We start from the raw sequence: 18608 nt of genomic DNA on the forward strand, positions 1-18608 counted from the left end.
AATTTTTATTGATGAAAGAAATCAAAGATAATCTAAAGAAATGCTATATTCTTGGATTAAAAAAATAACATTATTAAGGTGTCAATTTTCCCCTAATCATTCACTTCATAAACAGCATGCATCTGGAAACTTCGTGAACTTTTATAAATGTTGATAGTTATAGAAAGGCTTCAGGCTTTCTGTTCATTAGGTTGCTATGAGTCACGTTAGACTGGATGACAATAAACAACAACAACAATATAATTTACACCAAAATCCCAGGACCCTTTTATCACTAGAAATCAACAGACTGATGATGGTAACTCATTGTCACATCTAAAACCACATATATTCTCTTTTATATTTTCTTCCAAAAGAGAAAGGAAAAATTAAATTCCTCAAATATGACACCAAAAACATTATCCACAAAAGCTATTAATTGACTTTTATCATATAGAAGTTTTACTCTGCAAACAAAACAAAACAAAACACAAGAAAATGAAAGGGGAAACCAAAGTGAAGAATGACATTTGCACATCTCAAACTTAAGAGTTTTATCCAAAGGATATATAAAAATTGTTATGATTGTTTATATGCATGTCTTCTACAGATTAGCTTCCTTAAGACAGTACTATATATTATCTTTATTTCCTCATTACCTGTACATAATAGGCTTTTTATAAGTAAATATTGAATGAGTACATGAGCAAGTTGATGAGTAGATATGTGGGCTGTTGGCTGAATGGTGAAGAGGGAGATTCAGAAGAAGCAGGGGCTTGATCTTGCAAGATAAATGCGTGCTAGTTGAATAAGACAATGTACTCCATGTCTGATTCCTTTTCCAGTAGGATGAAATGAAGGGACCAGACAAGGTGTTTTTTGTGTGTGTGAGTATGGCTCTGGTGGCCTATCCATAGAGGGTTGCATTGCTAACCAAATGAGACTCCTCTCTGGTGAGTTGAATTTGGCATATATATGAAATTTGCGAAGAGCTAAAGTAAGAAAAGCAAAAGGGCCAAACTTGCTCAGCATTTTTTAAACTGAAGGAATTAAAAAATCAATTCAAGCCACGAGTGGCAATACTTAAGGATGTTTGGGCAGAATGTTAAATGATCCAAGAAGCCTTAAAAGAAGATGGAAAGAGTATATAGTTACCGTTTCAGAAGGAATTAACTAACACAGAAGAATTTCATGGAACAACATGTGAGCAAGAGCTTGTAGTGATGAAGGAAAAAGTTCAAGCTGTTCTGAAAGAAATGGCAAAAAACAAGGCTCCAGGAATTGACAGCATGTCAATTTACATACTTCAATAAGCAGACACTGCTCTGGATGTGCCAAGAAATCTGGAGGACAGCCACCTGGCCAACTGACTGGAAGATATCCTTATTTGTTTCCATTCCAAACAAAGGTGGCCCGACAGAGTGTGGCAATTATCAAACAATATCCTTAATATCACATGCAAGCAAGATTCTGCTGAAAATTATCCAAAAAAGAAATGGAGTAGCACATCAAAAGAGAACTGCCAGAAGTCCAGGCTGGGCTTAGAAGAGGCCTCAGTACTAGGGATAATATAGCTAATGTTGGATGGATCTTGGCAGAAAGCAGAGAGTACCAGAGGAACGTCTATCTGTGTTTCATTTGCTATGCAAAGGCATTTAACTGTGTGGGTCACAACGAACTGTGGCTGACTCTGAGAAGAATGGGAATCTAAGGACAGGAGGTCATCAGAACAGAGCAAGGAGATACCGCATGGTTCAAAATCAGGAAGGTTGTATGCCAGGGATGTATTCTGTCCCCATGCCTTTTCAATCTACATGCAGAATAGATCATACTGGCGCCTGGGCTGTATAAGGAGAAATGTTGCATCAGGATTAGAGGAAGACTCGTCAACAACCTGCGATATGCAGATGACACAACTCTGTTTACTAAAACTGAGCGGGACCTGATGTGCTTGCTGCAGGAGATCAAAGACTGCAACCTTTAATATGGGTTGAGGCTCAACATCAAGAAAACAAAGGTTCTCACCACTGGGCCAATTTGAAGCATCATGATGGATGGTGAAGAGATTGAGATTGTTAACAGCTTTAGTTTCCTTGGATCCACAATTAACACTCTTGGCACCAGCAGCCACGAAATCAAGAAACTAATTTCATTGGTAAAGTCAGCTGTCAGGGACCTCTCCAGAGTAGTGAGGAGCAACAATGTCAGTCTGGAGACTAAGGTGCATGTGATCCAAGACATTGTCTTCACAATTGCTTGCTATCTGGACAAAGACGAGGAATGATAGAAAGGGAATGGATGCCTTTGAGCTGTGGTATTGGAGAAGAGTGTTGAATATACCACGGACTGCTGGAAGAACAAACAGGTTCATCCTAGAGAGGGTGAAACTAGGCTGCTCCTTGGAGACAAGGATTCTGAAGCTTTGTCTGACATACTTTGAACATGAAAAAAGGAGGGACCAGTCCTTGAAGAGGGATGACATGCTTGGGAGGCTGGAGGGACAGTGCAAGAGAGAAAGACCCTCGATAAGATGGATTGATTCAGTGACGGGGGTAATGGAAGTAGGTGTAGCAGAGATGGTGAGATTGGCACACAGGATAGAGCAGATTATAGGGCTGTTGCATATGGGTCACTCACTTTGATTCGCATGCGACTCAATGACTAATAACAACAACAATGCATACATGTTGTGTACCATAGAATTGGAACGGACCCATAGCTGACCGTCTGGCAGGTTTTCAGAGGTAGTTAATAGCATTGGAGAAGATTGTCCATCCTTCTCCCACATAGCCTAGAACTCCTTGCCTACTGGGTTACAACACAGCTTCTTGCTACTAGGCCACCAGTAGATCGAATAACCAAAATCTAGTTGGAAATAACGTTAGGCTATTTGGATGATTCTTCTGATTGAAAGATTAAGACAAGACCAAAGTGTTCTCTGCTACACCATAAACTGTAAAACACATTTCAAAGAGAGAAGACATGCATTTCAGTATGGGCAAGGTAGGCTGGAATGTTTCCTGATTTAGGTGGGGGTGTGGGGTGGGGCTGTAGCTTCAGTCATTCTAGGCTAAGAAGAGTCAATACTACAGTGTTCAGGTCTTGCCCATAATAGGCCAAGTAGGTTTAATGGGTTTTTTAACCATGTATTTGGCTTGTACAGAGTAGAAATAAGCATATGCATGTAAAAGACTATCAACAAAATACAGTGCACCCTCCAGAACCTTGCTTCAAACTCTAGCCTGCATACTCACCATTGCCAGCCACAAAGTGATCCTCAGGGTACAAATGGCCCCATAGTAGTAAGCCATGGCCCACTGGTTAGACTTGGAATAACTGGTGAATAATTTTCTTCTGCGACATCCCACAAGAGGAAATGGGAATACATGAGAGGAATTTGCAGAGGTACTCAGTAGCTGAGCCTGGGAGGAGAACAGAAGTCTTCGAAGGTCTGAGTAGATTGACATTGTCAGGACTCCAGTCATCTGCAGTAGAGAAAACCCACCAACCAGTAACCTGACAGCATGCTTCCTAGGAGCAAACACTTGTAAAGATTTTAACCCAAAACATGGAGAAAAGGTTTTTGAGCATTCAGTGCATCATCCCTGATATAAAAAACTAATTTTGAAAGTTTCAGTGGTCAAGACCAGGCCTCCTGTGGCCACAAATCATCTTGAGCCTATCCCTTCCCTGTGACTATGTCTCCTTTCCCCCTACTCATTGTACCAGGTACTACCTAATTCTTTTGGCTGCAAAGTGGAGAAGAAAGAGGTTCAAGTAGACAATTAGTCCTGTGATAGTTTGTTGTTGTTATGTGCTGTCGAGTACTTTGTGACTCATAGTGCCCTAAAGTCTTTCTGTCCTGTGCCAATCTCCTGTCTCTGATAAACCCATCCCGATTACCCCAGTCATTGAATCAATCCACCCCATAGAGGGTCTTCCGCTCCTGTGCTGTCTCTCCACACTCCCAAGAATGGTGTCCCTCTCCAAGGACCGGTCCCTCCTTACAACATGTCCAAAGTATGTCAGACAAAGCCTCACAATCCTTGTCTCCAAGGAGCAGCCCAGTTTAACCCTCTCAAGGATGAATCTGTTTGTTTTCTTAGCAGTCCATGGTACACTAATACTCTCATCCATCACCACAGCTCAAAGGTGTCAATTCTCTTTTTCTCCCTAGTCATTGTCCAACTCTCTGACGCATAGCAAATGATTGCATAGACCATGGCCTGTATCAGACACACCTTGGTCTCCAGAGAGACACCATTGCTCTTCAGTAATCTGCAGAGATCCCTAACAGCAGACCTTCCCATTGCAATACGTTTTCTAATTTCCTGGCTACTGGTGCCAAGAGTGTTGACTGTGGAGCCAAGCAAACTAAAGCTGTGAATAATCTCAATTTCTTCACCATCCATCCTGATGCTGTCAATTGGCCCAATGGTAAGAATCTTTGTCTTCTTGAAAATGAGCCTCAATCCATATTGTAGGCTGCAGTCCTTGACGCTCAGCAGCAAGCGCTTCAGGTCCTCCTCAGTTTCAGCAAGCAGGGTTGTGTCATCTGCATAATGCAGATTGTTGATAGATCTTCCACCAATCCTGATGCCACATTCCTCCTCATAGAGCCCAGCCTCCCAGATAATCTGTTCTGCACACAGGTTGAAAATGTATGGAGACAGGCCACATCCCCGGCATAAGCCCTTCCCAATTTTGAACCATGCAGTGTTTCCTTGTTCTGTTCTGATGACTGCCTCTTGGTCCAAGTATAGGTTTCGCATTAGCACAATCAAGTGTTTTGGGATTCCCACTCTTCTCAGAGTCAGCCACAGTTTGTTGTGATCCACACAGTCAAACACCTTTGCATAATCAATGCAACACAGATAGACATTCTTCTGATATTCCCTGCTTTCAGCTAAGATCCATCTGACATTAGCTACAATATCCCTAGTACCATGACCCCTTCTAAACCCAGCCTGGACTTTTCGCAGTTCTCTGCTGATGGGCTGTTCCAGTCATTTTTGTATAATCTTCAGTAGAATACAGTAACTTCTCTAATTCTTGGAATTTTTTTTCATTTTATTTTGTTACAGATAAATAAAGACTAATAGCTGTATCTTAGAATGGCATTCATGAAGGTTTTAAGATGCAGACATTACTCATCCTATTGAAAATTAGAAGATAAACTTTAGAAAGTCTATTATTAAGTCAGTTTACTTATGACCTCACTTCTCTATGGCACTGAAATCAAGAAAACTAATCTCATAAAGTAATTAACTATATTTAATTAATAATTTGTAGGCTTCCTTCCATTATTGTTATTGTTATTATTGTAAAACCATATATGATCAGCTATCATTTTTGCGAGGTAACTCAAAGACACCCTATGCATAATAAAATGTATTACTGTGAACTCTGAGCCTTTCTCACAATTCCTGTTGTGTAAGCCACTGTTGTAGCCTCTGTATCAATTCATCTTATCATGAGACTATACAGCTTACTGGCATCAGTTACATCAGTTGTACTGTACAAATTTCACTCATGTTTGTTGTGCTGCCAATGCAAAGGCACATAGTTCAAATCCACCAGCTGCTCTATAAAGGAAAGATGGACAATCTCCTCTGGTATGATTAGCTGCCTCTGAAAACCTGCTGGATAGTTAGCTATGGGTTGGTTCTGACTCAATGGTGCACAACAACTCAACTTAGAAAGTACTTCTGCCCTTAAAGCTCTGGTAACCACTAATGAACATTATTTTGTAAAGATTTACCTATTCACTTCATTTCTTAAAATGAGAAGATAAAATGATGAAGTGTTGAGATTTTTTATTTTTCTAAAAAAGTTGGTTTGCTTACAAAAAAGTTTGTGTACATTGTGTTTCACACTATTCTTCATTCACATCATACTTCATACATTCCCATGCATTGTGTTTTATAAAATTAATCACCACTGGACCTTGTCCATCATTACCCTGTCTTTTAGATATCCACCAGATACTTCCCATTTCCCTCACCCCATGTCCACCCACCAAACTATGCAACACTATGGTTTTACCCCTACCCATCCTCAACCCTCTGCTCTCACCCATTCCATTCTTGGGTATCTATATATATTTTACTAGTTGCTGTTAGGTGCTATCCAGTCTTGATGTTGTTAAGATTCATTGAGTATAAATCATAGCGACCCTATGAATAAAAGATCTGTAACCAATCCTACCCTGCACCATCCTCACACTTCCTGACACACAAGAGCCTAATGCAGCAGTCACCCTGTCAATCCACTGGTTGAGGCTTTTGGAAATCCTATGAACACTAAACAAAGAATATAATTTACTAGTTACTTTGTGTTTTTACGATAACGTTCTTACACAGTATTTGTCCTTATAAGACTGAGTAGACACAACATAATGTTCTCCAGTCTCTCCCAAATTCTGTAGTATAAGGAATATACTTCAAGGAAATTGGAACTGAGACACAGAGATTTGCACACCAATGTTAAAAACAGCATAGCAGGAAATAGGCCAAATATCTAACCACAAGTGATTTGCATGAGAAATTGTGGTGTACTCACCCAAAGGAACACCACTCAGGAGCAACGATTTAGAAAATGTTTGAGATTTTTGTGATTGATTCATTTTACCCCAGGTTCATCACATTTTAAGATGTGTCAGAAACTAGCTTTTCTTTATTTCTGAGTAGTAGTCCATTGCATTTATGTGTCACATTTTACTTATTCTTTTATCTGTTGATGGACACTTGACTTATTCCTTTCTTACACAGAGTTATGAATTGTTGAGTCCTAAGGGAAGCATTATCCTTAGCTTTTTGAGGAACTGTCAGACTGTTTTACACAATAAGTGTATCCTTTTGCATTCTACTCAGTATTTATTAGTTCCAATTTCTCTATATCCCCTTGAATATTTATTCTTTTCTTGTCATTTTTAAATAAATTAAAAGTTTTAGCTATCCTAAACCCATTGCAAGTAGCTCTGTGCTGTAGTGTAGAGAGAATTATTCTGATAAACCAAAGGGCCTGCCTCACCAATGACTCCATCAGGGAAGATGAGCAATCTCCTGTGCCATTTACAGCTGCAGAGATCAAATGGAGGGTCAGCAGTGAAGTAGTTCTGAATTGATAACAGTGAGTTTGAGTTTTGAGTTGAACTTTATTGTTTGGAGAGTTGATTTCAAGTAACCCTAATACATAGAGTATAACTTCCCCACAAGATTTCCAATGCTGTACATCTTTAGAGAAGCAGACTGCCACATCTTTCCCCATTAATCAGCTGGTAGGTTTGAACTATGACTTCTTGGTTAGCAGCCAAGTGCTTACACCTGTGACACTGGGGCTTTTAGCCTTGCCCAATTCATTACTGTTTAGTCAGAATCAAGTCACAGCTGACCCGCCAACAAATTTTCAGAGGTTGTGAATAACATGGAAAGAAATTGCTCGTCTTTCTTCCAAGAAGTAGCTGGTGAATCTGAACCAGCTGCCTTTGGGTTGGCAGTGCAGCCATCCTACTGGCAGTGAAATCTCACTGTGGTCTTGATTTATATTTCTTTAATGGCTAATGACATTGAGAATCTTCTTGTGTGTCCTTTAGTCATTTGACTGACCTTTTTTGTAAAGATTATATTCATGTCCTTTTCCCAGTATTTTATTGAACTGTCTTTTTGCTATTATATTTCAGTTATTTTTTTAAATTTCTTTTTCCCCAGTCTTAGGTCATTTCTTTACTTTTTTGATTCATAGTATTTTTCAAAAGTAGATCACCAGGCCTTTCATAGGTTACCTCTGAGTGGATTTGACCTCCAATCATTGGGTTAGCAGCCGAGTGCTTTAACAGCTTTTACAACTCAGGGATTACTAATAAATTACTTTAAAAATAACGAGAAAGGTCAAAATCACTACTACGGAATCAGAACCAACTCATAATTGACCTTCTAGCAGGTTTACAGAGTCAATAAATTGCACAGAAGGAGACTGGCCATCTTTCTTCCAAGGGGACTTTGTTGCAAAGCATGGCCTTTAGGTTAGTGGTGAAACTTCCTACAGAATATGTCACTGTTGTTGTGTGCTGTCAAGTTGACTCTGACTCATAGTAACCCTATGTACAACAACCCTGAACCCTGCTTTCTCATGAGCCACTTTCATTGTCTATGACACACCTACCTCCATTATCCCAGTCACTGTATCAATTCATCTCATCCGGGGTCTTCCTCTTTTGCACCCTCCCTCCACCCTTCTAAGCATGATGTCCCTCTCCAAGGACTGGTCCCTTATGGCCACGTGCCCTTACTTAGTATGTCAGATGGAACTTCAAAATCCTTGCCTCCAAGGAGCAGCCTAGTTTCACCGTCTCCAGGATGAACCAATTTGTTCTCTTAGCAGTATGTGGTATAATCAATACTCTTCTCCAGCACCACAGTTCAAAGGCATCAATTCTTCTAACAGCTGTAGTCATTGTCCAGTAATTAATTTTGAAGACAATTACCTAAATCAAGTGCACCTTTGTCTCCAGATTGACATTGCTGTTCAGCACTGTGGAGAGGTCCCTGACAGCAGATTTCTCAAACGGAATTCATCTTTTGAATCCCTGGATGCTGTGTCAACAGTGTTGATTGTGGTGCCAAGCAAACTGAAGCTGTTCACAATCTCAATCTCTTCACCATCTATCACTATGCTGCCAATTGGCCCAGTGGTGAAAATCTTCGTTTTCTTGATATTGAGCTTCAATCCATATTGAAGGCTACAATCTTTTATATTCTTCAGCAAATATTTCAGGTACTCCTCAGTTTCAGTAAGCAGGGTCATCTGCGTAACAGAGGTTGTTGATAAGTCTTCCTCCAGTCCTGCTGCCACATTCCTCCTCATAGAGTCCACATTCCTGGATGATCTGTTCTTCACATAGATTGAAAAGGTATGGAGATAGAATGCATCCCTGCTATACACCTTTTCTGATATTGAACTACAGAGTATTTCCTTGCTCTGTTCTGATGACTGTCTCCTGTTGTTCTGGGATTCTCACTTTTCTTAGAGTTAACCACAGTTTGTTGTGATCCACACAGTCAAATGCCTTTGCATAGTCAATAAAACACAGATAGACATGCCTCTGGTACTCTCTCCTTTCAGCTAAGACCCATCTAACATTAGCTATAATATCCCTAGAGCCACAGGCCATAGCCCCTCCTAAACCCAGCCTACACATCTGGCAATTCTCTGTTGATGTGCTCTTCCATTAGTTTTTGGATAATTTTCAGAAAGGATCTTGCTTGGAAGTGGCATTAATGATACTGTTTGATAATTTCCACACTCTGGTGGGTCACCATTTTTGTAGGTTGGGTTTTTTTTTTTTAATGGGAATAAATATTGATCTTCTCCAGTCAGCTGGCCGGATGCTTGTCCTCCAGATTTCTTAGCATAATTGGTGTGCATGTCCAGGGAGCAACTATTTGTTGAAATATGTCAATCAGTATGCCGTTGATTCCTGAGGCCTTGTTTTTGAAGTTCAAGCTGTTTTGAAGGAATTGGCCAAAAATAAAACCCCAGGAATAGATGGTATACCAATTAATGTATTTCAACTACCAGATGTTGCCCTAGATGTGCTCACCAAACTATGCCAAGAAACCTGGAGGACAACCACTTGGCCAACTGACTGGAATTTGTATTTGTTCCCATTTCAAAGGAAGGTGACACAACAGAATGTGGAAATTATCGAACAATGTCTTTAATATCACATGCAAGCAAGATTCTGCTGAAGATTATTCAAAAATGACTGGAAGAGTATATCAACAGAGAACTGACAGAAGTCTAGGCTATATTTAGAAGAGGTCACGGTACTAGAGATATTGTAGCTAATGTCAGATGGATCTTGGCTGAAAGCAGGGAATACAAGAGGAATGTATATCTGTGTTTCATTGATCATGCGAAGGTGTTTGTGTGGATAACAACTAACTGTGGCTGACTCTGAGAAGAATGGGGATTCCAGAATACTTGATTGTGCTAAAGTGAAAACTATACTTGGACCAGGAGGAAATCATCAGAATAGAGCAAGGAAACACTGCATGGTTCAAAACTGGGAAGGGTATACACCAGGGATGTGTACCTTTTCAACCTATATGCAGAACAGATTATCCAGAAGGCTGGGCTGTCTGAGGAAAAGTGTGGCATCAGGATTAATGGAAGATTCATCAACAATCTGTGTTATGTAGATAACACAACTCTGCTTGCTGAAATTGAGGAGGACCTGAAGTGCCTACTGCAGAAGGTCAAGGACCTTCAACATGTATTGAGGTTTCATAACAAGAAGACAAAGATTCTCACCTCTGGACTAATTGGCAGCATCAGGATGGATGATGAAGAAATTGAGATTGTTCACAGCTTTAGTTTGCTTGGCTCCACAGTCAACACTCTTGGCACCATCAGCTGGGAAATTAAAAGACATATTGTGATGGGAACGTCTGCTGTTAGAGACCTCTCCAAAGTACTGAAGAGCAATGGTGTCACTCTGGAGACTAAGGTGTGCCCAATAACAGTCTTTGAAATCACTTGGTATGTGTCAGAGATTTGGACAATGACTAGGGAGGATAGAAGGAGAATTGATGCTTTTGAGCTGTGATGTTGGAGAAGAGTATTGAAAATTCCATGGACTGCTAAGAAAATGAGTAAGTTCATCCTGGAGAGGGCTCAACCAGGCTGCTTCTTGGAGGCAAGAATTCTGAAGCTTCGTCTGACATACTTTGGACATGTTGCAAGGAGGGACCAGTCCTTGGAGGAGTATGTCACACTTGGGAGGGTGGAGAGACAGTGCAGGAGAGGAAGACCCTCTATGAGGTGGGATGATTCAGGGACTGGGTTAAGGGGGTGGTTGTGTCAGAGACAATGATCTTGGCACAGGACAGAGCAGGGTTTAGGGCTATTGTAAATAGGGTCACTATGAGTTGCAGGTGATCCAACAGCACATAACAACAACAACTTCAGAGCAGCTTGAACTTCCTCCTTCCTTACCATAAGCTCTTGTTCAATGTTATTTCATGAAATTCTTCTGTGTTAGCCAATTCTTTTTGCTAAGTGACTGTGTACTCCTTTCTTCTTTTTTTAATGCTTCCTGGGTCATTCAATATTCTCCCGACAGCATTCATAAGTACTACAACTCAAGGATATAAAATAGAGGAAGGTAATTTTGTGATAAATATCTTATTATTTTTATTTCATTTTCCTATTACGTGTTATTGCCCTGACTGTTTTAATGGACTGAGACAACAGCCTGAGATCCAGGGCTTTACCATGTGGGACCCTTGAATCTCACTCACTCAGTTCACTCACACATCTTGGGAATGACAAGTATTTCCTCAATTTGGATGTCAGGCATTCAGTCAGTTGTCCCAGGCCACACAGGCCATGCATGTGAACCCGTCCTGAACTCATTCTGTCCAGCTGGACTCCTCATTCTATTTGCTTCAACTCGGGTCTTGCATTAAGAGATTTCCTAGTAACATGCCAGAATTCAACTGAAGTTCTTTACAGCAGAAGCAGAATCATGACATTTGTGAAATCAGAGGAAAGCAAGTGATTCATGAGCCCCTTTTCTTAGTAGAAGAGACTGGCTCCATGGTTCTCCTTTTACTGCCCTTCAGCACTTGTAATGTCTAAACAGATGGAATTCTGTGGCTAATTGAGGCTCAGTTTATTTATATTCAGAGATTTTATCCTTAAACTAAAAAGCATTTTTATATGCTGCTAGATGAGACAATTTGGTTTTAAATGAGCCTTGGCGGTGCAGTAGTTAAACACTTAGTCAAGAAACAAAAGTTGGCAGTTCCAACCATCAGCTGAGGAAGAGGTAACAGTCTATCTTAGCATGAGCCACAATTGACATCATTGCTATGAGTGTGGCTGATTTTGAATAATCTTAATAATAACCAGTTTAGTAATTAAATCAATTTCATAAACACGTAATCTTCAAACATAGCAACGATCTTCCAGGCATGGTACCTGACCCACAGTTCAGTGGTAGGTCCTGAAGAGGCAGAGCTAGGATTGGAAGTAAGGCCTTTGAGAAGACCTGCTCTTGCTTCTCTGGCTTACAGAGCCTATTCACCAAGGCTAAATTTAGAAGGACTGAGGAGTTCTTGCAAGTGCCTGGGGTCCTTGGTGAGTCAGGGACTCTGAGATTCCCAAATTGGGCCCGATGACACAGAGTATCTATCACTTGATTACAATTGTGGTTGCTGCAGAGGTGGCAACTCTGGTGTCCCCTACATGTGTAGCTCCAGTCAGACCCTTCCACATACCAGGGCCAAGCAGATTTAACCACACACCAGGGACCATTGTCAGTAGCCTGGGCCTCTCCACATTCCTGGCTTCACTTACTTTATTGGACTTCAAAGTCACCCTTAGACTGGGATGTGGCTACCCTTAGTTTCCATGCTTGGAATGCCTTGGAAGCAGAGAGTTATAGGAGAAAGGAGCAGGGCATTAGAGAGAGGCTTCTCCAGAACCCAAATGAGGAAGTGTGCACTGCCTGACTATGTCAGCAAAATGAATGTCTTTGCTTCTCTTAGCCTCCTTTCCTTACCTCTAACAAAGAACAGCATCTTCCCAAATTTTGGTGGTGATAATTAAATGAAACAATATTTTAGAGGATTTGGGCATCATTATCTAGCATGTAGAAAACACTCATTAATTGTTAATAGTAACTTTCATAAATAACAATAATAAGCCATAGCGAAATATAATGCAGAGCACCCACTGCCAATGAGTCATGGTAACCTACTAGGCCAGAGTGGAAGTGCCCCACAGGTTTCTGAGTAAGTAAATCTTTACACAAGCAGAATGCCTCATCTCTCTTTTGCCCAGTGGCTAGTGGATTCAAACAACTGATCTGGAGGTTAGTAGCCCTGGACATTAAACCTGTACATTAACATAAGTCACCAAATGGCCTTATTGCAAAGAAAGTATTTAACAAATTATTATTTAAAATGCTGTAAACATAATTTATCATGTAACTACTGTGGTCAGTGATATAAAACCATACTATAATGGATTAAAATTCTGAAATTCTAGATCTTCATTTTATCTTTCAAAATGTCTCTCTCTCCCTTGAAAACTGAAAAGGTGAATCTAGTTTGGTTGGATTATCCACAATCAGTATCACAGTAGCAGCAGTTAAGAAGTAAAAAAATGTGCTATATTGGGAAAATCTGCTGTCAAGGACCTTAGTAGAGATCAAATGAGTAAGTTTAAAGACTACGGTGCATTTGACCCAACCCAAAGTATTTTCAATTGCTACACATGTGTGTGAAAGTTGGACAAAAATAATTAAGACCAAATAAGAATTACTAGCTTTGAATTGTGGTACTGGAGAAGAGTGCTGAATATCCCATGGACTGCCAAAATAATGAACAAGTCTATCCTGGAAGAAGTACAACAAGAAGTACTTCCTAGAGGCAAGGATAGTGAAACTTCATCTCACATACTTGGAGCATATTATTAGGAGGTGCAAATTCTTAGAAAAAGATGCCATGTCGGGAGAAGTGGAAGGCCAGTGACAGAGAGGAAAATCTTCAACAAAATGAATGGCACAGTGATCACAACAATGTACATGGTGGAGATTGTGAGAAAGATGCAGTAAGGACAAGGTTCTGACCTATTGTTCAAAGGGTGGCTATGGATTGACTAGATGACATTTAAATATAACACTAGCTAATTAATATAACAGCGTGGGGAGTTCTTACCCCAGACATGATGATTCTGGAGAACGAGTGATACTGTGTGAAGAAGCTGTAGACCAATATCCTTGGAGTGCTGAGAAGGTAAGTGCTTTTCAATATCAAGAGGAATAAGAGGATTCCTTGGAGCCATCGAACTTTCTGAGAAGAAAGAATATAGTAGTTCAGTATGTCATGGACATTTCATTTATTCTTGCCAGCCATGGGCACACAGAACTTGCTAAAAATGTTCACTGAATTAATTATGTTATTAAGATCAAAGATCAACTAGTCAGTATAAGTCACCTAAAAATGAAAAGTCAGAACTGGGAGTAAATACATGTTGCAACACATTTTTTTAAAAAAATCTAGGCTCAAATTCTGATCTTTATGCCTATGCAAAGTTTGAGACTATTAATTTTCCTTATCTAAACCTCATTTTATTGTGTGGTAAAAAAATTAATTGGGACAGAGGTCATTTCTCCCGGAACATTGTGTTCAGTGCAAGTTAACTCCCTCTTCTCTCTTCATATGTATGGAATATGGCACAGCTTTGAATACAAACTGTTCCTGTTTCAGCATCATAGACAGGTATTCTCACTTTATAAGTATAAAAACTAAGGCTCAGAAAAACAAGGAAACTAGATAGTTGGTGAAAAGACCTGCTTCAAATCCAGCCACTGAAATGATACATGCCATGTGTCTTCAACTACATCAGCAATTCCTCTGAGAGCTCCTAACATTTCTACTGACTGCTTCATCAGAGAAGTACATTTAGCTACACAATCTCATCTGATATTACCAAGATTATGATGGGGAAAACAAACAGAAAAGAATAAAAGCTGAAGACTTTAAAATCTGTATGGCCAAAGCTGTAGTATTTTATTATTGTTATCATTAATTGGTACAGAGCCCACAATAAAACCTGACAATTAAAATCTAGTCTAGGTGGCTGGGTTGGAGAAATGGCAGGTTCTGGGGAAAGCGGGGCTTCAGGTGGAGTGGCAGAGGCAGCACAGAGGATGTGTTTATGATCTTCTACAGTGAGGTGAAGCAATTAGAGAAGAGAGATTTGGTTTAACATCCAAAAATCAAATTGAAAGATAGACCCGTCCTGGTTCCTCCTACTTCAGCTTGAGCCCCTTTGAGTTATCTATTTTGGTGCATCCTGACAAAAAATCAGGATGATGCTGATCAAGCACAAAAGGACTTAGAAGCTGTGGACAAAACTTACATGTTGCTACTGGATCAGGAACAAAAGAAGAGGGCCCTGTATGTAATTCAGGCAGGAAAAGAATATGTGCAACACACTGTAAAAGAGCAAATAAAGCAATTAAAGAAAGAAGGGAAGACTACAAATGTGGAAGATGATCCTGAGCTGTTGAAACAGGCAGTATACAAACAGACCATGGAGCTCTTTGCTGAACTGTAAATTAAAAGAAAAGAAAGAGAAGCCAAAGAGATGTATGAAAGGAAGCGACAAAGGGTAGAAGAGATTGAAGTCCAAGAAAAAGCCAAATGAGAGAGGGAGTGGCAGAAAAACTTTGAGGAAAGTCAAGATGGTCATGTGGCTAGCTGGCTAAATTTCCAAGAAAACATAAAAGGTAAGAAAGAAGAAAAATCAAACTTTCCTGAGACCACTAAAAGTAAAAAATGAGCATCCTGAGTGACCCTTTGGGGTTTTAGTCACAGAACCTTCCTCCAGCTGCCTCCCTCCCCTCCTGTTTTGAAGGACTCATTCTTTCCCCCCACCTCTACTCCAACATAGAGTAGTATTTGCTTTTTAGTCCATTTTGTTTCAATACAGTTTAATATCAAATCAGAGGAATTTTTTTGTACATTGAAATGAGGGGCTTGGTTTTAAAAAATAAAAGACCTTACTCCCTACCCTAGAAGCAACCAGGATAGAAAGTTGCCACCTTGGTGCACCTTTTGTTCCCACATCCTGTAACTTAATGTTTTGTACTTCACTGGAATGGTGATGGTTGGACACTTTGTGTATAGTTACGGAAATCATCCAATTAAACACGTTTCTTTAAAAAACAAAAACTAAAACAAAAAACAAATAAAAAGAAACCCTAGTCTAAATTCATGAGTGGCTCTCATGTGTTATTTCCCTTTAGAGTATACTGGCACTTTAGAGTATACTTACAGTATACTCTAAAGTTCAGGGGACATGGGGATGAGCAAGGTTCCAGCTAGCATCTCTCAAGAGAAATATAATGTAAGCTACAGGTGAAATGTTACATTTTCAAGCAGCAACTTAGGGTGCTGTGGCGGTCTAGTGATGAGAAGCTGCACTGTAATCCCAAAGGCACACTGTTCCCTATTCTACCAGCTGCTCTGTGGAAGAAGAATGGACACTCTCCTCCTGTGTGATTTACTGCTTCTGAAAACCCACAGAAGAGTAAGCTATGGGTTGATTACAACTCTACATCAAACAACAACAATAGTAGCAACATAAATGCTCTGGTGGTGTAGTCCATAAGAAGCTGTACTGTTCTTCTAAAGGTGGCCCCTTTCTGGTCATTTGAATCTACCAGCTTCCTCATTGAAAGAAAGATGGGCAATCTCTTCCTGTAAAATTTTCAGTCTCTAAAAAACCACTGTAGAGTAGTCAGCCATCAGTGGGTTCTGATTTAATGGCAATGAATTTGGTTTAGACTGGGCATCACAAGTCTGAATTTCTGCTGGGCTGGAAGATACATTGTGTCAGATTAGTTTGTTTTCTATTTCCCACAGCATACATGTTTGTTTGATATTCATATGCTTGCTTGTTTTATAATTTGTTTTTATAAGTACAGTACTTATGTGTCAATTTGCTGTACTGGGGTGACTTTTGGGTCATTGTGAAGCTGAAAAAAGCTATGCCATTGGTATTTGAAATACCAGCAAGGTCACCTATGGTGAGCAAGTTTCAGTGGAATTTCCAGACTAAAATAGATGAAGAAGCAGGATTAGCCATCAACTTCTGAAATAAAAGGAATGGATAACAGAGGAACACTATTAAATATAATACCAGAGGCAGTGTCTCTCAGATTAGAAAACAGTTAAAATGAGGAGAAACAGCTGCAAACATCCATTAATAAATGGAACAAGAAATGTATAAGGTATGAATGAAGGAATAACAGAATTTTTCAAGAAGAAAAGGGAACACATAAAAATCAAAATCCTAGACATTAGTGAGATAGACTAGCATTGTCCACTTTGAATCAGACAACAAGATAATTTACTATGTCAGGAATAAAAAACTGAAAACAAATTCATTATCAAGAACATTTCAAAGTCAATCCTCAAGTACAATGCTGTGAGTGATAGGATACTATTAATAAACATACCAGGAAGACCTGTTAATACAACTATTATTAAAACATATTCACCACCAAGTGAAGCCAAAGGTGAAGAAATTGAGGACTTTGATTAACTTTTGTTGTCTGAAATTGGTTGAATATGCAATCAAGATGTTGTTGTTGTTATGTTCCATTGAATCATCTATGACTCATAGTGATCCTATGTACAACAGTCCTAAACCCTCCTCTATCTTGTGCCAATCTTATTGTCTCTGACACACCTACTCCAATTACCCCATTCACTGAATCAATCCATCTCATTAAAGGTCTTCCTTTCCTGCACTGCCCCTCTACCCTTCCAAGCATGATATCCCTCCAAGGACTGGTCTCTCCTTCAAGTGAATTCTGGCATGTTACTAGGAAATCTCTTAATGAGTCTGGAGAACAAATAATAGAATTTTTTACAGTGAGTTTTTATTCCTTGCAAATGTCTTTCTTTTTTAAAAATAATTTTAATGATCATTTACAGAGAATTCGGATTTCCATTCATTCATTCCTGCAGTTCTCTACCCTCCCAGCCCTCTTTCTTTTAAAAATGTCTTTCTTTAAAAACATAAATATCAATTCTACATATACTTTCTTTAAAAAATTTCTGTCTTTAAAAACATAAATATCAATTATACATATAGACTTTACCTAAAATACTACACAAGACTCATATTGACTCTGTGGAAAGAGATAATGGAGAAGCTTAATATCAGCAATCAAAACAAGGCCAGGGGCTGACTTTGGAAAAGACTATCAATTACTCATGTGCAAATTAAAACTGAAGTGGAAGAAAATGTAAAGAAGTCTACAAAGTCCAAAATATGACTTTGAATCTAGCCCAGATGAATTTAGAAATCATCTCGAGGATAGATTCGATGTATTGAGCACTAAGGAATGAAGAATAGATGTGTTGCGGGATGACATAAAGATATCATCCAAGAAAAAATTAAAAAGTCATTATAAAAAAGACAGGACAAAATGAAAAGACCAAAATAAATGCCAGAAGAGACTCTAAACATTGAGCTAGAATGTAGTGAAGCCAAGACAAAGAGAAGATATGCTTAAGTAAGAGAGTTGAATAGAAGATTTTCAAGGATAAATTGAAAAGGCAAAGAAAATAATCATAGTGAAATGTACAAAGAACTGAAGTTAGAAAATCAAAAGGAAGAAAATACTTCACATTTTGCAGGCTGAAAGAATTGAAAAATAATTTTTAATCTCAAATTGCAATACAGAAAGTATCTATGGGCAAAATCGTGAATGATTCAGGAAGTATAGAGAAGATGGAAGAAAACACTATGTCACTGTACCAAAAAGGGTTTTTTTCAATGGTAAACAATTTCATATGATCAAGAATCAATGGTTGTTGTTGTTGTTATGTACCATTGAGTCACTAGCGACTCATAGTGACCCTGTGTGCAAGAGCCCTAAACACTGTTCTAAAGGGTGTCGGGTTTTCTTGCTGTTCTTTTTCAATTTGCTGGAGATATTGGGTTAGAGAGTCAATAGTCTGTTTTTCCTGTCTTTTGATGTGTTTGCTAATTGCTATAAATTGACCTCTGATTACTGCTTTGGCTGTTTCCCAGAGGTT

The 18608-nt window shown here is 39.3% G+C and overlaps 1 protein-coding gene and 1 pseudogene across 1 annotated transcript in view; one reads left to right on the forward strand and one right to left on the reverse strand.

Annotated features, from left to right (window-relative positions):
- Positions 1-18608, reverse strand: part of PKD1L1 (polycystic kidney disease 1 like 1) — a 337192-nt gene that overhangs the window by 7797 nt on the left and 310787 nt on the right. Inside the window, exon 41 of the mRNA XM_006901616.1 lies at positions 13707-13841. Coding sequence (XP_006901678.1) covers positions 13707-13841 — 135 coding nt within the window. The remainder of the gene's footprint in view (positions 1-13706; positions 13842-18608) is intronic.
- On the forward strand, positions 13903-15349 carry LOC102849877 (annotated as a pseudogene).

Source organism: Elephantulus edwardii, unplaced genomic scaffold (assembly GCF_000299155.1).
Source record: "Elephantulus edwardii isolate Elephantulus edwardi_28Jun2011 unplaced genomic scaffold, EleEdw1.0 scaffold00339, whole genome shotgun sequence".
Lineage (NCBI taxonomy): Eukaryota > Metazoa > Chordata > Mammalia > Macroscelidea > Macroscelididae > Elephantulus > Elephantulus edwardii.